Here is a 24,486-nt window from a genome sequence, read left to right as displayed (position 1 = left end):
TGCTGATCATATGTCTAGTTATGTAATGTTATTATATATATTTCCCTCTGAACGGCAGCAGAGTAGAAGCATAGAGTGACATAAAATTGAAGTTGTAGTCAAGTGCAGCACTTTCTACCACAACTAATTAGCCGGTGGCAATTATCTGAATACATGTGTAGAGAAAACACTTAGACTTTATCGTAGCACAAACTGGAAGTCTGCTGTGAGACCTTTATTTTGAACATTAACGGAAACAGCCTCTTCTTACAGCGGCGCCTTGACAGCGCGGGGTCTTTGGGTATCTGCGCTCTTCTCATGTCAGAATAAACAATAATAAAAGCAGGATCGCAGCTCGGCGTTCAGACTGAACATGGAGAAGAAAGAGGAGACTGTCGCGGTCAGACGGTAAGACTCGTTCATAAACACACTCAGTGTGTCTTCTGTCGTGTTGTGTGTTCTCTGCAACTTTCCGACACGAGTCCCAGTGAGCCATTAAAACAGACTGTGGAAAATAACAGCGACTGTGTTCATGATGCAGACTGTGCTCTGCGGTGCTGGTTTGTCTCGGGGCTTCCGCGCTGACACTGTTTCATATAGATTCTCTGTTAAAACATTCAGTGTTGCTTTAGGGACATTTCCTCCCGTATTCTCGCGTACTGTCTGATCTCTGCATGAAATTCTGATTTTGAGTGTGAAAATTCACGGTACATCACTAACAGGGGTTGATGTTCATTTGTGGTTCTCAGCAGTGAAGCAAACACAATGTGTGGCTTATATTCATCACATGTGATGTTCCTACAGTTTTCCTGCATCGTGTGGCTGTGATATCTGCTCAGTGTCCTGTGTTGTTGTTCTAGGTGGTCAGAAGTCCTTTGTTCATACATCACACACTGGCCACTAGTGTAACCACAGGTGATGCTTTGCCTCATTTACTATGACTCATATATATGTTTCTTTCCTATGTCCAGCAGCCACAGACACATTAGGACAGACGGAGTGAGTTCATGTTCATGTGTTTACACAGTGTGACTTTGTGTTTTAATACTTCTTCCAAAATATCACAGCCTATAATTAAAAAGGGATCCTGATGCAGTGGTGAAATGCAACCACTTCTAGTTAAAAAAAAAGAAGTAAAGCAAAGTATTAGTTCCTCTTATTCCTCTGAAGACTACACTTCAGTAAAAGCCAAAAGATGAAAGAGTCTAGAGTAAAGAGCGCAGTAGTTTTAATACTTCACATTCTAGTACCACATTATAATACAGCCTGTAAATGCATGTTTAGTGTGTGTTTGGCTTCATGTCTTGTGTGGACCTGCCCCTCAGTGGGATTTAACAGGGTGTTACACAGCCTGCTACCACTCTGTTGGAAATTATAGACCATTATCATCCAGTCAGAGTGTGTGGTGGCCAGAGAGGACAAAGTTTGAACATATAAAGTTTGTATAGAAGTGAGCCGTGCTAGTGTTACTGTCTTAAAGCGTAACTGGCAGATGACTTTCACAGATTAACCCACTTAAGAAATGAGGTCTTACAGTTTTCATTAGATGCTTTGGTCTGTGATCGTGTCAGTTCCAGCTCATCCATATTTGGCTACAAGTCACTTTTAACTCTAACCATTAGTGTTTAATGCAAATACTGCAGCTGAAAATAGCCGTGGGAGTGGATTCACTTCCTCCTGTCCAGACAGAGGGGCCAACATGTGGGAGAGGCGTCTGCACATACACAACCCGAGGTGACCCCCACTCAGCCGGTGGTGATAAAACCAGCTGCTCAGCTGAACCAAAGGGGAGGTAACAGAGCACAATAGCACAGAGCAGTTTGATCCACTCTGGTGTTTATTTAGATTGATCTTGAAAGATGTCGTCATTACAAGTGGCTCAGGGTCGTAATTCATACTGTGAGGACAGATTGCTTTATTCTTGTTTGCTTACTTTTAGGCCCGAAACAATAAGTCAATTAATCAGTTGTTGATATATAAAATTATATATATTAATAAGTCACAGTTCAAGATTTCCTTGTTCCAGCTTTGCCTTTTTTTGGATGGATATTTTATGCTATATGTTGAATTTAGTCCTGGATTAAAGAAATGATGATTTAAATCAAGGCAATAAGCAAAGAAGACTATGAAGCCAGACATTCAGAGCCAGGCTTTGGTACATGATAGTTTTCCTCACACCAGTTGTCCTGAGTGTCTTCTGATCTGTGTCGATCTGAGACTCAAAATGGAGGAGTGGGGTGTTCGGCCAGATCACATTCATTTCTAACGTGAGTTTAACAACAGATGTTTGAAGTACTTTTTAGAGCAGCAAAGAAAATACAAACCATGTGATGGACCAATAATGTGTGTGAAGAAACAAGAGGCATGAAGATTGAGATTAAACTGATAATTTCCTGCCTTGCTCATTTCATACCCACTGTCAGATTTTGACCTCTCTGTGTGGTTGTTATCTAATATGATCAGTGTGAGGCCATTTTGGTTTTTGCATATTTAATACACAGAAGAATTAATACTAAAGTCCTTTGTGAACCTGAAATGAAATATTGTGTTTGTAGGATTCCCTGCAGTTGTGGTGCTATGTAGTCTTAAATATAGTTTTATGTGTGTTCTTATTCAAAATGTAAAATGTATGAACTGTTTTTGTTCCTGCAAAACATCTTGCGAGTAATGTCCAAGCAAGCTGCAACTAATGATTATTATGGCAACATCATCAAATGAGGAAAAAAATCCAAACCCAGAGATATTCAGCAAATCATCAAATGTGGAAGCTGGAACAAGGTAATGTTGAAATTACTTATATACAATGTATGATCAACTGATTATCAAAGTAGTTGCTGATTATTTTTCTGTTGATTGACTAATTCATTAATAAACTAATCATTGCAGCTCCAGTGTTCATAGACTGCAATAGTTTTTCCATAATTCCCACTGTGCAGTGTCTTTACCTTTGAGATGTGTAAATCACAGTTTTGTGACTGTTATGGTGCCAAATGAAAAGAATGCGCAAGTGTCTGCTCACTACATAATTATAATAATTAATATATTTATAATAATAATAACTTTATTTGTCTAGCACCTTTTAAAAACAGAGTTTACAAAGTGCTTAGACAACAAAACAACTACAACAATATAACAACAGAAAGCCAGACAGTAAGGCCAGACAACAGCAGAGAGAGAAGACGTGCAATACAATATTCTTCAATGTAAATAAAAACAATAAAGGAAAGTAGAGCCAGTAAAAAAAAACAAAACAAAAACAATAAGAGGGTGATAAAAAGGCATCACATAAAAGAAAGTCTATAAAAACGGGTTTTAAGAAATGATTTAAACGAGGTCACTGGTTCTGCCTCATCTCCTCCAACAGGTCGTTCCAAAGCCGAGGGGTCCTGAAGGTCACCTTCAGATTTAAGCCTTGACTTTGGAACGGCCAGAAGGGCCCGACCTGAAGATCTAGCTGCGAGCTGGCTCATATGGGGTTAGCATTTCTGTTATGTAGCTCGGGGCTAGGCCCGGGCTTGCTAACATAGTCCAGTTATGATGGTTAATCCTGTAGAGAACAGAGAACTAGCGATGAAAAGTGTCTTTGATGTCATCTCAATCTCTCAGATGCTTTTTTCCCTTTGTTTCTGGAGATATTATAATAATAGAGAGAACAATTCTTACTTGTACTATTACAAAATTTAAAGACGCTGAATATCACAAGATATTGGCGGTTGGCAAATTGAGTCCAGTCCAGTTCATTTGAACGTGTGAGGTTGTGTTTGTGTGTTTGTGCACACGTGTGTGTCTGACAACAGTGGTGCAGTGCATGCCGTCACACACTGAGTTGACACAAAGGTCCCTCCTCGTTTCGACACACTTTGTTTGGTGAACATTATGTTCCAGCTGAAACAAAGCTGAGTTTACTTTGTTGTTCAGAGTGTAATACGCATGTCAACAGGGATAGGAGACGTCTGTGCACATTAATGGCGGGAAAAGTGTATGTGTTCAAGAGGGTGCATCAGGGTCTTTGTGTTAGACTTCCTCTTCACTCTCTCTTTCTCATCTACTGTACGTCTGTACGATCCGGTGACACACTGAGCATCTTTCTGTCTCTCCTCTGCCTTCAGGTTGAGGACAGTAGAGGACATTGTGTTCTCTGCATGTGAGGTCGCCATACTGGTTTACAGTCCAGTTTACACACACCTACTGTACAGATTACAGTGTGTGTGAGAGTGTGCTAGAAGAAGCTGGAGGCGTGTCTCTGCCTCAGTGTCCCTGTTTGGCCTCGGCATGTGTTTTTCCCTCTCACACACTTTGGTGGGACGTTAAGTAACCACAGTTTGTTCTCCAGCATGCACACACACACACACACACACGCACACACGCACGCACACACACACACACACGCACACACGCACACAAACTCACACATACTTTGGTGTTTGGTGCAGAGCACATTCAGGCCTTAATATGCCTCCCACACACACAAACACACACTCGTATTGAGCAATAAGAAATGGTGGCCAGCATGCAGCTCTGCTCTCTGACCAAGGACACTACGTTCTCTGAAGCTCCTCCCAGCTGGCTGACTTCTCGCTGCTGTGTGAGACTGACTGTAAGGTTGTACGACTTTGACGGATTATTATTAGCAGCAGTGGCATCAGTATTATAACTGTGGAGGTAGTGTTATTATCAGGAGGAGCAGTAGTATTATAGCAGTGGTTGTGGTGGGATGTTGTACAGATTGTCAAATATCTGAGACAAACGTGACGTGACAAACCTTCTAAAACAAAGACAGCTTTGTTCTTCTCAGATTGTGTTATTTGAATATTTTCTAGAGGCCCTAAGGACGTAAAACTTCCCAATAATTCTCACCAATGATTTTATGATTTAAATCATCTGTCAGTGAGTCCTTTGTCATAAGGCCACCCTGCAAATAGTCAGTGGGATCATGTCACATCCATGGATGAAGCCTCAGTGATGTCACCCACAGGTCTCTGAGGATCGGTTTTGAAGCTCAGAGGGGGTTGTCGCCATCTTGGCAGTGCCTGCCTCCACCTCACTCCCAGCTACGTCAAAAATGGGCAAAGAGGTGGGGCGTGGGTGAAGCTGAGACTTTGGTGCGTGTGCAGTTTAATAACATTGGCAAGCATACACTCATGAATATCCCCTAGGGGATAAATAAAGTATCCATCCTTCCATCCTTCCATCCATCCATCCATCCACCAATACCTGCTAATTACTGCTAACATATAAATAAATTAACACTAGAATTTCACTCACCTCATGTTCTGTCAATTAACTACAACACGACACCAACACCACACACGGCCGAGAGCTAACGCTCAGTGACATGAAGTAGTTGAGGTGACACCGAGCAAACAGCTAGCGGGACTGTGAGGGCACCTGCCTGTCACTCAAAACGGCCACGCCCTCAATTATTCACACTTTAAGCTTAATAGAATTTAAACAGGTGAGTTGAGTAAAAAAGCCTTTTGTGTGTAATGTGACAAAAGCTGCAGTTTGAGAGTGCAGACTTCAGCCGGCCTCCTGTGAACGAGCCAAATGTCCAGTCCCTCAGCAGCAGCTTGAAGCGGGTCCGTCTGTTTGTTCTTCCTGAAGAGACGCCGCACGCTGAGAAATAAGAAAGTTGGCTATTATCTGAGCACGACGGTTGATGGTTTTCTGGATGACGGGCAATTGTGTTTGTGTTTATCTGGGTGTGTCTGCACGCCAGCATGTGTCTTGGCATGCAAGTACGTGGGTTAGAGTTAGGGTTATATCTCCGCCTGTGGTCCGCCTACGTGTGTGTGTGTGTGTGTGTGTGTTCAGATCCACTTCCCCTCAGATCTAACATGACAATCCTCAAATATAAAAATACATTTGACTTGCGATGTTGTGTCAGAAGCTGTTGACATGTTGGGTATCAAAATGCAGATGACCTTTGTATAAACTATTTGTAGTGTGGCGGTGCCTACACTATTATTTACACAAAAGATGTTGAGGGATGTTGTGCTGACAGGTCTGCCTGTGAGGACGGCTCAACTGTGTGTGACACTGAATAAGTTATACATAAATAATGCAACAAGATTAAAAAAAAGTGTGTATTCTTGCTCTCAGCATGTAGTAGTAGTAAAGTTGTAATAGTCAACACATGTTGAATGGACAACATAGCGACAAGTCTTCTGTTTTAAAGGTTTAATCTCACCAGAATTAGGGAGAATGTTGCCGTATGATTTGGTAAAAAGCCGGTGGAAGAATAGACCCAGTTTGTTCCTCGTTTTTACACCAAAATTAGGTAAGGATCCTTCTCTCTGACGATCTTTCACCCACAAGGTCGTTTAGCAACACTTTAACAGCACTAACTGCTGTCTCTGAATGTATGTCCAGAATCCTCCAAGACATAAAAACATTCAGGCTCAAGGTTTTTCTTAACACTAGTTTTTCACAGGTAGAACACAGAACACACAGATCTTTACAAGTGAGACGATACAAAATTATAATAGCAAGTATATGTGATACAATAAAATTATACACAACATACAAAAAGTTTTAACCCAAACCAACAAAGAAAAGAAACAGCAAATAAATACAATAAAAATAAAACAAACAAATAAGAAATTATGTAATTAAGTACATTTCTTTAGCTCACATAGAGAAGGAGGATGTAAGAGAGAGAGACATTGTTTTTGCTGTCAATAACCGTTGTTGATAGGAAAATGAGTTAGTTAATGTTTTACTGTAACCTATTTCAGGGATTCATGTATTGTCTTGCTCAATTTGTCTAAAACAAGAAAAATATCATTTATGAAAATATAGAATAATTGAAAGTAAAGTTGGTTAGTTAGTTAAATATTACATCACAAATACAACTGAAAAAGAATTAGTTTGGATTTAGGTGTAAAACAATCAGCAGCCACTTTTTAGCTGTTCTTCCCCCTGGTGATGTGACAGATTAAACATAGTCTGTGTGACATCCTGAAACCTGCATCTTATCTTGTGCACAGGCAGCCTACATGCAGGTATGAGCATGCTCAGACTGAGTTACAGGGGCTGATCTACATCTACATATCTTCTCCACAGTCTGTGGTGAGGGTTGACTGTCTGTGTGTAGCGGGGTGCAGCAGTGTGTTCTCTGAGGCCTTCAGGATGTTTGCAGGTAGATACTAACATATGGAGGAACTAGACTGTAATACGTTGTGCAGCAGTAACAGAACTTTGCCTAAAATAAAATAATTGTCAGTTATTTTGAAAATCAATTAACTTTTACCAGCAAAAGCATCAAACGTGCTCTGGCTTCAGATTCTCAGATGAGAGGAAGTTGTGTTTTTCTTTGTCATAAATGGCAGTAAAACTGAATATTCCTGGATTCTTCATCTCCATCATCTCCTTCAGCAGCAGAAAATTATCACAGCAATCTTTTGTTTTATCACCCTAATAAGAAGAGAAATGGTTAATTGAAAACGTTTTCTACATTAACCAAAACATCACATAGAAAATCAAGAAAATCACATCATGGTTCTGCCCTCACTGTTTGATTGACAGGTGGACTCTGGTAAATGTGGGACAAAAATAGCACTGCAGCGACGAGGACGCTAAGATGGAAGAAAATTAAAAACAGAATTTCTGCCAGTATTTAGTTGTGCTTTTGGAAGTAATTTCACTTTGTCACCTGAAAACAAGAAATCTTTCCCAGCACTAGTGACAGAGAAACCAAACCCCTCTGCAGTGAAGGCTACATGTAATAACTGAGGTCCAGCTGCCCTTTGTACAGCAGTGTGACCATCAACTATAATGTTCTCTATGTCTTTGCATAAATACACAAGGACCTGGCAGCTAAACTGCCTCTGAAAAAAAACTGTTGTTCCTTCCAGCGAGGAATATCTTGGCTGCAATAAGTAGGTTGGTGACACACACACACACACACACACACACACACACACACACACACACAGACTGCGCTCAGTGTGGGTGTATGTGCATGTTGCATTGCTAACCTTTGTGTAAAAACCATAATGTGGTTAAAGATGTTGCAATAGATCTGTCCCCTCTGGTTTTTATTGCTCCAGTAAAAAACACTTGTGCCACCTCTTTGTGCTGAGTGGAGTCCAGTCATAAGAGAGTTACTGTATTATTCTCTTGATGGAGCAGCTTTGAAAACAGGCATGTGTTTCATAAACCCCATTAATCCCAGCTCAGATATTCTCACAGAGATCATCAGCATTACAGGTGGGTTAGTTGTTACTGCTAAGTGTCATCCAGGCTGAGGGTGTGTCAGAGTCTGCCACAGTTTGCAGGAACATTGTGTGCTACTCTCTGAATAATAAAGCGTCCACACACTGTGAATGGTGTTTGTTTTCACTGCACCGATCTACATCTCGCTCCCAACAGGTTCAACAAGTGATGGATGGTGTTTCCATGTGTCCTGCTGTTGAGTTCCTTCCTCAAAGTGTTTTCTCGGTTATGTAACATTTTCTGATTGTGAGCAAGTCGACTCTAATATGATATCAGACCGGTTCATAATGTGCAGGATACGTGCAAAGCTCCCAGTTTTCCCACTGTAGGTCACTGTTTCACATTTAATCATACCATTGCAGTCAAGACATCTGCTTCATCTTGTCAACTTGTGACTGAGTCAACAAGTGGCACATGGTGTTGTAAAGAATTCACTACCTTCACCTATCCCTATAGATCTGTTAACGAAAAATGCCACAAAAAAACCACTTTTAAATGGAAGAAACAGAAAAACCTTCTGGAGGAGCATCTTGCTTCCAGGACAAACAGCCATGTAATAAAATGGGAAAAACCGAGAATACAGATGATTATGTAAAAAGTTTAAATATCATATTAATATTAATAGTAATAGCAACTTAAAGAGTTTTGGAATGAGACGTGGATCAGAGAGATTGTATTGACTGACTGAAGGCCGTCTCGGCACGTGTTCACATGGTTGTAGTTGTTGTGTGACGCTTTATTCAAATAAGTGAACAATGCAGATAAAAGGGTTGTTTGTGAAGTAGAACTCAACGGATACTGGAGACCAAAACTGATAACTGATATTTGGGAGTTTATAAAATCTGATAACATCTTATTTTTTCTGGTAGACATAAACACATACCATAAACAAAGTGTACAGATTAGAAGACTTGTGTTGAAGTCACACGCTGTGAGCAGTGTAAATCAGTGCTCTGTGCTGCAGCCTCTGTGTAATGTTTCTAAATGACCTTTAAGCTTGTCTGGCATGTCTGTGCTGCCAGCATATACACTGATATCTCTATATCTGAAACAAGATAATATTATGGCTCATTAGCTCCACTGTGAAGTGCATTACTTTTCCTTTTCACTCTGTCTGTGGAAGTGGATCATCATTCTTATACCGTGGCCTCTTGTTAGTAAGTGGGCCTACGCATTTATATTTTGTGACTGTACAACCATTCAACCAATACTTTGTGTTTGCTTTATCAACACTGGAATAACTGTACACTAGTGTGCTGAAATGTTATCTTAAAAAAAGATAATGTACAGCCATCACACAGCCAATCAGATTCGAGTATTCTCCTGGGCTGTTGTATAAAAGCGTGATAAAGCTGAGGGAGGTCAGACGTTATTGGAAAACGTTGTACCATTTGATTTAGTATTGTGACATACTGTATAGGATCGGTTGACATTGTGTTTGTTTGCTTGCTGCAGCTGCAAAGTTAACTGTGACCTGGCATTCAGCAGGGCTGAAGTCAGTCAAAGAAATCCTTGGGCAACTGAAATCGTACCTACTTTCCAAACAATCGACATGTGACAAAACAAATCTGCATGTTCTCTCTGGATTAACTAAATCGCTTTGTAGCATTATTAGCCTAAATGAATTATGAATAAACAAAAAAGCTAGTATTTGCAGCATATTAAATCATTTATTTTGTACTGGAATGATAACAATAGGCTCATAGGATTCCTGAAAATAGAAAGATATCGACTGGTGATCCAGAACAGGAACTACTGAGGAATGTACAAAACCACTTCAAGATCATTGTTTTTATCTTATTTTATAATAATGAAGTCGTTTCAAAGGGAGCATGAACATGCTGTTAGATTTCTGTGTCTGATCTGATGTGTTGCATATCCACCCACTGTGTGTGTGCGTGCATGTGTGTGTGTGTGTTTGTGTGATTCTTGTCTTGTCAGCACATGTTTTTTGAGGCCAAAGCAGTCCAGGGCGGACTGAGGGATGGATGAAGAGAGAGGGAAGAAAAGACAGCGAGGGCGAGAGGAGGGGGAGAGGAGGGAGGATCTGGACAGTTTCCCAGTAGCTGAAATAAATAACATTCTGTTCTCTTCAGTTTTGGACATTTTTCCCTATTTTTGTTATCAGTCCTGTTCCCACTTTGGCCAAAAAAAATAAAAAATACAGGAATGTTTATAGAGCTGAACTCTAATCATGATCACCCGTATAAAGAGATGGAAGTCACTATGTGTTCCCCCTTAAAAAAGAGCTGGGATGAATTTACGGGGGGGGGGGGGCACAAGAGCTCTACTGTGGTTTCACTGTGCAGAGTTGAACAAAATCCCTGGGGGAGGCAAAACATGTTCCCAGAACATCCCGACTCCAGTAAAAAGAAAAAAATGCAGCTTGTAGATGAGACTTGAGAAGATGTTTTTATTGTTTTAAAACACACAGTGACATTGATCATAGTATAAAGACTCTGTGGTGGGTTTATTATATATTTGAGGGTGGGCTGGTGAGGCATTTCAAGCAGCTGGTCCTGAACCATCTTTGCAGGTGTTTCTAAAATCCAGAGATCTGGAAGATGCAAACTTTGTCCCCAGATTTCTTCACAACAAATCAGCACTGCTGATTTTATAAACTGAATATACAGCTCTGAAAATCTTACGCCCTGATGCAGGGACAGTTGGATTTGTAGTATTTGTAGTATTTGTATTAGTATTTTATCCGAAGGACTATCATTTTCTGTAATTGTAGTTTTGTTTTTGTGACTTCCTGAGGTAATTTTAAAAGGCACGTAGGAGATGTCAATGAGTAATGCAGCTTTACTGATCCGTTCCACAGAAGACAGTATTATGGAACATTACATACAAGTGGGGGTTTTTACAGATTTATAATTCGTTTTTTTTTCTTACCACATTGAGTAACTGAAATGCAGCTGTGTGTAAAGTCAAACTGAACGTTGAAAACAGTCGGTCTCAAGCAGAGGCAAAGAGAAACGTGGAGATGTTGGATCAGAATGTGGGAGTCTTGTTTTTGAGGGAAGGTGGTTGTAGAGCTCAGAGAAGAATGTTAACAAGGCAGAGACGATGTGAAGTCAAGAGCGTGACAACCTTTTTTGTTCTCTGTTGATCCTGGACTCATCCCACTTAAACTCTTGTTTTCTTCCCCACATTCCCACAATGCCTTTCTGTTCTAAACATCTTTTTTTTTTCCTTCTGCTCTCCTGTGATCCTGCACACACCCAAACCGCCCTTCCTTCTCCTATTTGCTTTTTATTTCCGTCATGTAATTATCCTCTCATCCTTAATACGATACACCCCCCCCTTCTTCTTTGATTGTGTTTCCTCTCTTTTTACTGTCTTCCTGTTCTTCAGTTCCTGTTTTCATCCTTGTTAATCATGTCTTATCCTTCTATCCTTCTCCCCCTCCTCCTGCAGAAGCAGTTCGGAGCAGAGGAAGCTGCGTTCTCGTGATGCCGCCAGATGTAGGCGGAGTCAGGAGACAGAGGTGTTTTATGAGCTTGCCCACACTCTGCCGCTCCCCCGCCGAGTGTCCACCCACCTGGACAAAGCTGCCATCATGAGAGTCACCCTCAGCTTCCTGCGCATGCACCACCTCCTGGCATCTGGTAAGAAGCAATGATGAGTGCAGCTGCAGGGAAAGGTTTTGAAGGGATAATGTTGTGAATGATGAAGTGAAAAATGCACCAAGATTAAATAAAACATCATGTAAAAGTTTTTAAACCATGAAAACTGCTGAGTTTTGCCTGTTCAGACCTTCATGTGGAGGGAAATCATTAAAATGGAATTTAAACGTGTATTCTGGATGACTTACCTGGACTCGAATGATTAATGGATTAATTTCTACTTTGCTCACAGTTAATTGAAATCTAATGACAGTGGTAATATCTTTGTCAAGGTTACCTTTAATAAAGATATACAGATGAATTTCTGCAATAAAAAAAAACGTCAGGCTTTATTCAGACAAAAACTCTCCTGTAACTGCTGGAAAACATAAACAAATGTTAAATGAAGAAATAAGGAAATGTTTTTTCCTTTTGGTATCTGTCTGTTGTATAAGTGTAGTGCAGTGCACCTTTAAAATACTCCCGTCACGTGTCTTTCACCTTCATGGCAGTGAAATCAGTCCGACATCACACGCTGTAAGATTGGAAAAAGCAGCTCTCTGACACTTTGCACGCTCAGTGTGAGGGTGTTGTGTTACTCTGATGATATGAATTGGCTCAGTGCTGTTTTGCTCCCTCGGGTGTGAGTAATGAACTCATCAGCAACAAAGGGAAAATGTTGAATTCAATGTGTCTCATCTCAGGGCGTCGGATGTGAAAAATGGATCAGGAGTGTGGTTCTGCTGACAGACGTTTTCATACCTGAAAATGGATTCACTGGGGGAAAAAAGAAAATAGTTTATTTGACTCAAAAGTTAATTGCAAGGTGTGAAAATATGGCAGCAAAGAGTTAGTCAGGAAGCTATTAGAAAAATATCCAGGCGATTATAGACGCACTCTGAAATATATAAAAGTTTGAACCATGCCTGCTCTGTCTGCTGTAATAATCACCTGCTCCTTTTCTCAACAGGTGAGAATCAGAAAGAGGAGTCTGAAGAGGAGGAAGAGGAAGAGGAAGAGGAGGAGGATCCAATGGACGCTTTCTATCCTCAGGCGTTGGCTGGGTTCATCATGGTGATGACCGAGGAAGGAGACTTGATCTACCTGACGGAGAACGTCAGCAGACACATCGGCATCACACAGGTACAGCGTGATATCTAAAATACATGTCTGTACGTGAAATCCATTTACAAAAACATGTTCATTGAATGTTAATTGGTTTCAGTCTCAAAGTGATGCATCAGTTTTTGTGTGGGAGTGACAGTTCTGGTTGTTTTTTGTTGCCTACAGCTGGAGCTACTGGGTCAGAGTGTTTATGACTTTGTTCATCCCTGTGACCAGGAGGAGCTCAGAGACCTGCTGGCTCCACGTCCAGGTCAGACATACCGACCATTATTACAAGAGGAATCCTAGTTGTATCATAAAGCTCAGAGTGGGGAAAGTGTTTGATTATTTGGTCCCATCAGAAGAACAGTAGAAGTTTTAATTCTTTTCCAGCCTTGTACTGTTTTTGTGCTAATGTTTAAGATTTTGTTTTGAATCATTTTATAAATATAAATAAATAAATAAATCATTTTTATAAATATGTATAGTTTAGACTTCTCATGAATGATAAATGTGCTGTTTGGAGAAGCTAGCTGAGTTAGCTGAGTCATGTTGTTTTCAGGTCTGAGTAAGAAGTCGACAGAGCAGCGGAGCGAGAGGAACTTCTTCCTGCGAATGAAAAGCACACTGACCAGCAGGGGGCGCACAGTCAACATCAAGTCTGCTACCTGGAAGGTTCACTATTACCTATGACACCAAGGCACACACACACACACACAAACACACACACACACACACACACACAAGCACAAGCTTATCTCAGTGGTAAAGTCAAGTGCGGCTAGCCAAGAGCCGCTAATACTTATTTACTATGACACACACACACACACACACACACACACACACACATTATATACAATACATACACACTCATACACGTACTGAAGAAGCCACAGATGTTCAGTCTCCATTCAGTTCCTTCAAACAGATATTTCTGGGCAGCAGAGCTGCAGACCGGAGTCTCGGACTCAAGTGTCAAAAGTGACGACTGGAAACTCAACCTACTTTGATACTTGGCTCAACTTGAACATGTTGTATAACATCCCTGACATACAGCTTTGATATTAAACTATTATGTCTATACGTTGAAAAGACTTTGCGTAAGCTGTAAGTTAAAAACAATATTCATAGTTTTAAATGGAAAAGGTTCAGACGTCATTCACAGACCTGAAAGACTTGAATTACAGTTTGTCTGTGAAGAGTTATGAGTTGACTTAAAGATTCTTTTATCAGATATCTCCCGACTTTAATCAAAATTGCATTGATTGTATTGTATTGTGTACAACGTTGAGTTGTTATTGTTATAACAACTTTAAAGACTGCCACGTTTGTTGAGTTTGAACTCAGTCAATTAAGGAATCAGACTATTATTTTGAAAGTGCATCTGAAATGGAAACAACACTCTGCAGAACTCCTCCACCTTAAATGAGTGTTCCTCTCTCTCTCTCTCTTTGTCCAGGTTCTCCACTGTACAGGTCACATGTGTCCCTTTGGTGGCAGCTCCACGTCGCCCCCTGCAGCCAGAGTGATGACCCTGCTGTGTGAGCCCATCCCTCACCCGTCCAGCGTGGAGTTCCCTCTGGACACCTGCACCTTCCTCACCCGCCACAGCATGGACCTGCGCTTCACACACTGCGAGGGCAGGTAGGACGAGTCCTTGTCGTTATCCTACTTCCTGTGGAGGAGAAACAGAATATCATATCACAGATAGAAACACTTCTTAAATCTATCATTATATCAAAGTCATTCTCCTGTTTCTTATTTCATTGATGAATTAAATCATTCTAGAATGTTTTATCTCGTTTTTACTGAACCTCATTCTTGCAACCCCCCCCATGTCTTAAAACCTTTAAACTGTTTTTAAGTCAGTTTATGTTTTCATTTATTTTTATTGTTCGTCCTGAGTTTTATCTTGTATTGTAAAACACTTTGTGCTATATAAATAAACCTTATCATTATAATTATTACTATAATTAAAAGAGAGAGAGTTTGTCATCTTGATTCTTCTGTTTATCTTTTCTTCCATTTTTTTGTTTCCAGGGTTACAGAGTTGGTGGGATACAAACCAGACGATCTGATTGGTCGCTCAGCCTACGAGTTCCATCATGCGCTCGACTCTGATCACGTCAACAAAAGCCTGCACACATGTGAGTGTGTATGTGTGTGTGTGTGTGTGTGTGTGTGTGTGTGTGCACGACCAGAAAAAATCGATCTAGATGTAATTCAAATCAGTACTAACAGTGGTTATAAACAAAGCCATGCAAAAGGAAGATTTATCACTAATAGAGGTTGAACTTTGTGTCTCCCAAAATGTAAAAAAAATTCTGGTACTGCTGCAAGAAAATTAGCATATTTCATGATTATATTTGCATGTCTGAAGGCAGTCAATAAGTTTTTTTATTCTTTTCAAGGGCTGTAGATTTCTTAAAGTCTCTTAAAGTCTATTAACGCACATGAGCCGAATTTTCAATGCTACAGTCTCCATGTCCTTCATTTAGATGGGGGTTCATCCTTTTTACATCCATCTCTTTTCTGTTCATATCCCTGTCTCGTCTAGTGCTGTCCAAAGGTCAGGTGAGCACCAGTCACTACCGTTTCCTGGCAAACAGCGGCGGCTTTGTCTGGGCAGAGACCCAGGCGACCGTCCTCTACAGCAGCAAGACGTCGCAGCCCGAGGCCGTCGTCTGCCTCAACTTCATACTGAGGTACTTTAAAAAGCAGCAAGGTCGTGTCACATAACTTGAGCTGCGAGCCCTGCCAGGACAGAGCTGCTATTTTTAGGAGTAACAGGAGAAGTGGGAAGTGATGTTGAGTAAATGTAATGGTCGCATAATGGATGATGAATTGGGAAATATAAACTACAGAACATACTGCAAATTCCTTAGAAATAATAAAAAAAAAATGATCAGAATGCTTGATTCAGCTGTTTCATACTGTTTTCAGCTTTTCCCTCGTCTCCATCTTCTTCCTCTGCAGCGCAGTGGAGCAGCCAGACATTGTTTTCTCTGTCGAGCAGACCCGCTGTGGCCAGCTGCATAAATCTGAACCTCCATCACCACAGCTTCCACCAGAGGACTGTGAGACTGCTGCTGCCTGCGACTCTGACGGTGAGCAGCTTGCCAGCTCCAGTCAGACTGAGGACGCAGGTTCAAGTCCCAGCAGCGCTGCAAATCTCTTCTTCAAACTGAAGGAGCCAGAGGAGCTTCTCCAGTTGGCTCCTGAGGCTGGAGACGCTGTCGTACCACTGACAGGAGGTGAGACGGATGAGAGACTCAAATCAAGTCAAGTCAAGTCAATATTTATTTGTATAGCACTTATTCACAACAGAAGTTATTTCAAGGCGCTCTCCAAGTAGAGCAGGTCTAGACCTTCTCTTTATAGTATTATTTACAGAGACCCAACAATTCCCACCCAGAGCGAGCGCTAGGCAACAGAGGCAAGGAAAGACTTCCTTTTCAGAGGCAGAAACCTCGAGCAGAACTGAACTCAGGGTGGGCGGGGCCATCTGCCTCGACCGTTTGTTAGAGAGAGAGAGAGAGAGAGAGAGAGAATCATGGGGCAGTAGGTGGTTTGCAATTGCAGATCCAGACTCTACAGCTGCAGCTCTGGAGGCGGGAGGATTTTACAGTGATCTCGTCGGCAGGACAACCTGGACTATACTGTACTGAGAAAGACATTCATATGTACATGACCACCAGTGATGGCACCTCATTACCTACCCACAACAGAATTAGCTACAGTATCTTACAAAATATGTCATAAGAAGTGAATCAGTAGTTTGAGATGCAACGTCAGTTTCACTCTCTGCTGCTTGAAGACAAAATAAGAGTCTGGGACTGAGGTTTACCATGTTAACCTACTTTAGTGACTTAGCATCCAAACATTTGCTAATAGGCAGTAAAAAGCAAGTAGAGCTGATGGGAATGGCAGTTTGCATAGAATCGATTTCACCATATAATAATATTTAGTCCATCTTATTTAACATGAGGATCATCTTTTGATTTGGTTTCATTTCATTTTCTATTCAACAGTTGAAATCAGTTTGCTGTGCTCTTTGTGTCTCCGTCAGGTTTTGTTGAGCTGTCGTTCATCAGTCCGCCCAGTCCAAACTCACTGCCGGACCACCCTCAGGATCTGTGCACTCCACAGCTGCGACAGCTCCTCACGCCCATCTTCAACCCCATCACGCCTCCTTCCTCATCCTCACCAGCCTCCTCACCTGATCCTGAGCCGGTAAATACCAGCCTTAAATCTTTCTAAAACATTGAAGGTATTAGTTTCTCTTCCTGATTTAACATCTTTGTTTGTCTGTTGATCTCCCTCAGAGCATCCGTGAGGAAGAGGAGGAGGAAGAGGAGGAGATGGACACAAGCAAGGTGGAGAAGTTCTTTGCCATTAGGCCAGAAGAGGGTCAGAAGACAGAAGAAACACTGGAGGTGAGAGCAGAAAACATGACAGTCTTCACTTAAAAGAACATGTCTGATTGTCTGCTCTTATTTCTGATTGCGCGTCCGTACAGCTCTTCATTTTCAACTTTTATTTTTCAGATGAGAAAATTAAAAGTTTTAAAAATCTATACCAAAAATTATGGGTGAAAAGAAAAATTTTGTGAACTGTAATTGCCACAAGTTGGAACATAAATCTGGGAGAAAATTTTGTGTGTATTATAGATTTAATTTAATCTGTTTTATGTCAAAAAGCCAAGTATGTGTTGTTTAAACTGGTCAACACCAAAAATCAAGAGCATTAAACTCTGTAAATCTAAAAACTAGTGAAGTCAAAAGTCAAAATCTTGATGCTTGACCTTGAAATATATTGAAAGGAAAACTCACAAAGTTTCTTGCAACATAGAAATAACCTCTGGTCATTTAAAAGAAAGTGAAAAGACACACGTTTGGATGTGGACATCTTGGCCTTGTAACAGTCCAATGGTCCCTGTTTTTCTCTCTGACTTTAATTTCCTGTTTGTCTTTTCTCAGAACATGGAGGGGATGGATCTAGACATGTTGGCTCCTTACATCTCTATGGACGATGACTTCCAGCTGACCTTCCTCAGCAGTCTGCCGGAGGAAGCCGACAAAGCTTCGTCCTCCTCCCCTGAACCTTCAGCTGTGAGCAGGAAGCGGTGAGACATGCTCCTAAACTTCAGGGACTGTCGACAGCAGTTAGCTGTCAGAAGTGTAAAGGCTGTGATGACCCTCAGGCCTTAAACCCACCGACAAACAGCTTGTTGGATGATTAAATGAAAGCTCTGATGTTTGTCCTGAGGGTGGCGCCAGAGGAAAAGTTGTTTATTAAATCTTGAATATAAGTAAACAACAAAGGTTTGGTTGGTTGGTTAGGGTTATGGTTTACACTCTCACTGTCTCTCTCCTGTAGGACCCATAACCCAGACGAGGAGCTGCCGTCTCAGCTGATGGTGCAGGACAAGAGGCAGAAACAAGAACCTTCCTCTATAGAAGAGGAACTCCTTCTCAGCCACAGATTACTGGTGAGTGGAAGGAAGAAGAATAAGTGGAAGGAAATGTGTTTATCTAGCACCTTTTTATGAGAAGTTCACAAAGTGCTTTAGAGAATGAAAGAAACCAAATATGTGTGACCTTTTTAACACGGCTGTGTCAAATGAAAGAAGAAACACTGTTGATCTGCTCTGAACCTTGACTCGGTGCAGTGTGGTTGTTTTTAGACTCGAACTAGTTTACATCGAAATCCCAAAATCGGATGAGTTGAATATTAACAGATCACAGGCTGATCATTACACAGGTGTTTTTATCCAAACCATCACACAGCGCTCTCAATGTTTTCAGAAAGCAGCAGATGGGACGCACAAAACATAACATTAGTGGTGTTTGGTGAACTAATGAGCAGATTTACCTACATACTGAATTACACTTCTCAAATGAACCGGTTTACTAGAGTTTAGAACTTCCTCAGAAAAATTTCAACCCAGGTCATGAAGACTGATAAAAATGTTTTCAGTGTTATGAAGTTTAGGCCTCTGTCATTCCCTCTGACCATCTTTTAAACTTCATGTTCAGGACTGTCTGGAGGAAACCAACCAGTCAGATCTGATCTTAGACCCGGGCCCAGGGGGGCGGAGTCAGCTACTCACAGACAGAGACCCTATTTTAGGAGGCATACAGGGACTCTGTGATACTGCAGGTAAAACACTCACGCTTATATATACACACACACACACACACACACACAATCAAAATAGTCTAGAGTGTTTATGTGGTGCAGTTGTTATTCATGTGTACGTATTACTTATATTTAATCTTTTCATAACATATGGCGCAAAACAGTCCATTTGTAGCACATAGAGCACATTGTGTACGTATGTACATCCAATTCTTTAATATGTGCATATACTGCCTACATACCGACCTGTAAGCCCATTTATACCTCATATTAACATGTGATGTATATGGATACTTTATCTGCATAATGGGCAGTTTTCATTTACACCAAGTATTAATGGTTTTTCTTGTTATCTCGATTATGACTGTACTGTGATTGGATCTCAATTACATTATTGAGCAGATTTTTGTCTTAAGAGTGTGGCTCACCTGTACAGATGTTATTTACCTCTGGCTGATAACTGACCACAGTGGCCCCATGTTCACCTGGTATCTACATGTGATCACTATCTGGATAAACATTCCCATCCCAGTGTGTTGTGCTTTTAAACCTCTCCAGATACAAATCACATTTTAATGTCAGGTGTAGATGTGATTCAGACCACATCTGCAGGGTGTCCAGTCATTATGAGAGTGATCACAATCGCACTGTGCATTTACAGCTTTTTATTTCATCATTCAGCTCATATGTTGAAATCGAGTGTAAATGAGATCTTAAAGTGATTATTCCATCCAAGCTCTACAGGTTAGAGAGGAGGCTGTCATCACACGTGTCAAAGCGTCTGTCTTTCTGTGTCTCTCTCCCAGCTCTCATGAGGGACATATTCGTATCCCGTCCACCTGACCTGTCGCCGCCTCTCTCGCCCATGACTTGACGGATCTCCCGCCAATCGAGAGTTGGCTCGACTTCTTCGAGAGAGTCGATGCCGGATCTGTCTGCCAACACAGCAGCCTGAGCGCACACATACAAACGCAACACACCACAAACATGTATGCACATGAATATAGAAGCACACACGCTGCATAACCATGCTGTAAGGTCGCCCCGGACCTCGTTGCTTGTAGCTGAACCAGGACAGTCACTTCTGTTGTGTTCTCTCATCAGTCTCTCACTGTGAAACAAGAGCCAATGACGTGTTGTAGGTCAGGCAGGAAAAAATTCAACTGGCGGTGCTGCAATCCACTCTCTTTAACCTGCTGCTGCTCAGTCCTTCTGTATTTACACTTTATTACTGATTTAATGTGAGAAATCATCATTGTGGTCAGTCTGTTTTATGGAAACAGCAGGTGGTGCTAAACATTTTTTTTCATGCAAAGGGTGAGAAAGATCAAAAATCCTACACCAGTGAGATGAATCTGAAAAAGGCATTTCTCTGTGCAGCTAAATTTAGCGCAGCTTTCAAGTTTATCACATTTAATCCGTCTGTTTCAGTGCTTCTAGCATCATGTAACGCCTGTGCAGGAAACTCCCATAATGCTCTGCTTTGACTTTGAGCCAACAACTGTCGAGTACGAACAGTTATTCTTTTCATCCGTGTTTAAACAATCTCACTGCCATGTTCTTCTAAACAATTACACCAACAAACAGACCTGCGAATATCAGTGGCATCGATTATTTCAGTGGCATATTTTTACATCTTTTTATACACTTGTGCTAAACCTTTTTTTTTTTTTTTTTTTTTTTAAATGATGCATTTACTATAAAGTTCTCAACTGGGAATGTTATCACTGTTTATCTACAAATCCTGAGTCAACAATCATCTGCAAATCATGGTGTGTGTTTGTTTTGCTGAGGTGCCAGATGGGTGGGGTTTCCCTCAGCTAACACTCCCTGTAAACTAACCAGCGGCCATCAGGCACAGAAGGAGTTAAACATATAGACTTTCAGACACATCACTGTGTTTCCTCTGTGGTAAACCCACTGACTCAAACCATCATCACACCATGAAACATTTTGATCCCTGCAGATTTGATGCAGTTTGATTTGTCCTTTTATCATATTTTTAAATGTCTAATCAGATTAACTTGCAGTATGAGACAAACGGGAGAGTCAGCTTGTTATATACTCTGTAGAAATGTAATGAAACACTAGTTCTCACACGTTTGTCATGTGTAAGTTTGAGTTTTATGACTTGTAACAAACTGTGCCTCAACTCAGCTGATGATCGACTTGTATGTTTCAGCCGCAGTGTTTGAAATACTGTGATGTTTCTATGCTGTCTGAGTTTTTATTTGGCCACAGACGTCTGTTATTTCCTGTTACGTAGCTCTTCCGAAGCTCTCTGTGCCTTTGATCATCCAGGAAAAGACATGTCAATGGAAGGTTTTCTCCATCCTGTTTGTCCCGTTATCCACACACAGGATCTGCTCTAAATGTCCCCAGTGATTTAAAATGAGGGAGAAAATTAAATACTGTAATGTTTCCTTTTATTTCTACTGTTTATCCTGTATGCATTCTTGAGCTAAATAAAGCTGTTGAAGCAGAAGCGGGAGCTGCTGTGTCATCTGTGTGCAGAGATAAAGCGTGTTTCAGGGAGGGGCGGCGGCTCTGTCTGTAGGTGATTATCAGTGAATGTTTTTCTTCCCACAAGAACTTCTATCCATAGAACAGCAGGTCTGATCACCTCAGCACTGTTAAAACAGGAAATCACTTCCTCTGTGTCCATGTGCACGTAGGCGTTCGGCCTGAAAGTGTTTAGAACAATCACAAAAACCCTTCTGTTGCTGGAAAGTAACTCAACACGTTGTTTATGCACATTAATAAAGTTTCGAGGGACTTGAACTTCTATTCAAGTAATCGCATTTTCTTCTCCTTGTTGCGTTATACTTCTACTTCACTGCATCTCAGAGGCAGATACTGAACTGCTTACCACATTATTTATCTGAAATGTGCAGTTACTTGATGTTATGGCTGTACATAAAAATATATTTTAGTTTATAAAATCAGTGTTTATAAGTTTATAAAATATAATGTATAGCTAAAGTCTATATTAAACCAGTGGCTCCAAACATTTTTTGACAAAAGATGTCAACGAAATGAAAACAAATCCGTGAACCAGAACTTTGTTTTTAATTAATTCCTATATTTATTATAGTTTTAGTTACTAGTGACTTTACAGATCAAGATTTTACATATAAAACATCTGATGTGCTAATTAAAGATGCATTTTTAAAAGCTAAACAACCCAAAGTTATAAAATAGTTAAAATTAGCTCCACCTTGACAGGTCAGATCTTCTTCAATCACAAGTTTGGTTTAAGACGTTTGCATCAGCTGTGACTCAGTAAAAAATTCTCCCTGTTTGCACAACCTCACTCTGGTGTCCCACGCTGAAGAGCTCTAAATAACAAATCTGACCTGAGGAGGGAAATCCTCCAGCCCCTCCCTTCTTCTTCATTTTGAAAGAGTGAGATTTTTTGAGAGGAAGACATTAAGTTCTTTCTGGTAACAATTTCAGCTTCACTCTGTGTTTCCCCTCTGGTTTGACTTGTGTAATTCAATGACAGCTCAGTCACTCTCTGTACTCAATGTTTAGGGACTTCCTGCTGTCCTCGAACACTGGGCCGCGGAGGTAAATGGCTCCTGATTACATAATGCTGGTTGATGTGTGACTCAGGCAGATGAGCACAGCTGTTCAGAGTTCATCAGTTTCTCAACTATACAAACCAGAGGAGGAAGGACTTTACTTGGATCCTGTGGAGTATTTTTTTACTATGATGTAATAGAAATGAAAAGTAAATAGAGAAGCGATCAAGTATCAAATCATCAGAGTGTTATTACAGAGTCATCCTCCACTAGTTTTAACTACCTTATATACAGTTTGTTAGGCCAGTAGTTCCTAACCTAGGGGTTGGGCCCCTTCCACAGTCACCAGATGAATCTGAGGGGGTCGTGAGATGATTGATGGGAGTAGAAAGAAGAAAAAACAAGGTTCTGTCATAGATTTAATTTTTTACTTTTCTCTAATCTGCTTTTAAATTAAAGCCATCTGAGAGGTTTAGAGGAAAGCAACTCGTAGACATGTGAAACATGAGAAATAAACAGAGCTTTTTGATATGAGGTGATGAGGTTTAATGTTTAAAATGCAAGGTTTGTAACAGTTTTATCTTGTGTTTTGTAAAAATCTTGATCTGAAAAGTACGTGTTAAATGTTGTGGAGTAAAAGAGACAATATATTTTCTGAAGATGGAGTTTAAGTAGAAAATGACAGTGTTAATGGAGGATAAGCACCTCAAGAACAGTACCTTAGTAGATGTGCTTTAGTGTCTTCAAACGTTCTTTCTTTATCGATGTAATCAGTGATCACAGCTGACTGCTTACAGTAAACAGCACTGACTCTTCCCCTTTTCATTTCCTGACAACAGACACATCCAACCAACTTCTCCCTTTGGTCTGACTGGATGAACTCCTCGAACACACCCATGATTCACAATGAAGCAGGAAGTCTGACTTGAAATTATCATCAGTGCTTGAAATTATTAAGAAGTGATTCATGATGTTTTTCTGTAAAGGAATTACACTCCTTTATCCTGGGAAAAATCCTCAGCCTCACATTCTTACAGTTTTCCAGAAACTTCAGTAGTTCAAGTCCAGTGAATAACCTTAAATGGTACAAAGTGGTAAACTGCTAAAAAAAAATTTAGGTCACCAAAACGGAAGAATCATGTGGCATCAAGTTCATTGAAATCCGGCCTCTTTCAGGATGAAGGAACTGGTTAATGTACAGCTTCTCTGCATCAGCAAGGGAATGCAAACAATTCCTACAGGTTGATGACTTACAAACGTCTGTCTGTACAAAGACAGTGTCGTAACAAACTGCTCCTACACCCTCTGATACATTATCAGGACAACACTGTACTGCAGGAAGTAGTTCTGTATATTACTGTCAGAATGGTGAGAAAAAGTCAAGGCTGCACATGATGACTTGGAGCTGGTTTGGGATGAACTGAACAGAAGGTGAAAGCAAAGCAACTGACAAACTTTCTAAACAATGTTTGATTTTCACGTAAGCAAATTAAAAAAAAAGTTTGTTCAGCAGCTGGATGATTCAACAATTTAGATTCAATGTAGGATTCCATGATTCCTTTCTTTAATCTTTATCATTTATTTGCTCTATGCTTTTATTTCAGAAACACTGACAGTGAGACACTGAGATTACACTGTAAATTATTTACACTTCAATAACAACTGGAGAAACTGAGGCGTGCTACACCCTTTGACCTGTAGTGCGTGTACTTTAACGTTCTCTAATAGTTTCACAACATGCACAATATGAAAACTAAAGCCTCATCTGCAGGACTACGTCCTGAAAAGAGTGTTACAAATATTTAATGTCTGGTTCTGCAGTAAAGATTCCTGCAGACTTTGGTCAGTCTATATACAAAACATTATTTCTCACATTCACACCAGCTCACATTCAAAAGTCTTAATATAACTCA

The 24,486-nt window shown here is 40.6% G+C and overlaps 1 protein-coding gene across 2 annotated transcripts; it reads left to right on the top strand.

The window, feature by feature from the left end:
• The first annotated feature begins 229 nt into the window (after positions 1-229).
• On the top strand, positions 230-21,534 carry hif1al (hypoxia inducible factor 1 subunit alpha, like). 2 transcript variants are annotated; one of them, XM_023410318.2, is made up of 15 exons: positions 230-387; positions 11,617-11,807; positions 12,775-12,947; positions 13,095-13,179; positions 13,471-13,583; positions 14,368-14,552; positions 14,949-15,055; positions 15,466-15,613; positions 15,885-16,162; positions 16,978-17,141; positions 17,234-17,344; positions 17,888-18,033; positions 18,288-18,399; positions 18,947-19,070; positions 19,856-21,534. In XM_023410318.2, exons 1-15 carry the CDS (start codon positions 353-355, stop codon positions 19,921-19,923), a joined length of 2,040 nt encoding a protein of 679 aa, XP_023266086.1. In that variant the 5' UTR covers positions 230-352; the 3' UTR covers positions 19,924-21,534. The 2 variants fall into 2 exon arrangements, with proteins under 2 accessions (XP_023266086.1, XP_023266085.1); XM_023410317.2 differs by lacking the exon at positions 230-387 and adding an exon at positions 2,604-2,757.
• Positions 21,535-24,486: the final 2,952 nt, after the last annotated feature.

This window comes from Seriola lalandi, unplaced genomic scaffold, assembly GCF_002814215.2.
Source record: "Seriola lalandi dorsalis isolate HSWRI2012SDOR001 ecotype SW California unplaced genomic scaffold, Sedor1 jcf7180002054422, whole genome shotgun sequence".
NCBI classification, from domain to species: Eukaryota; Metazoa; Chordata; class Actinopteri; order Carangiformes; family Carangidae; genus Seriola; species Seriola lalandi.
This window is presented reverse-complemented; position numbering and strand designations above follow the sequence as displayed.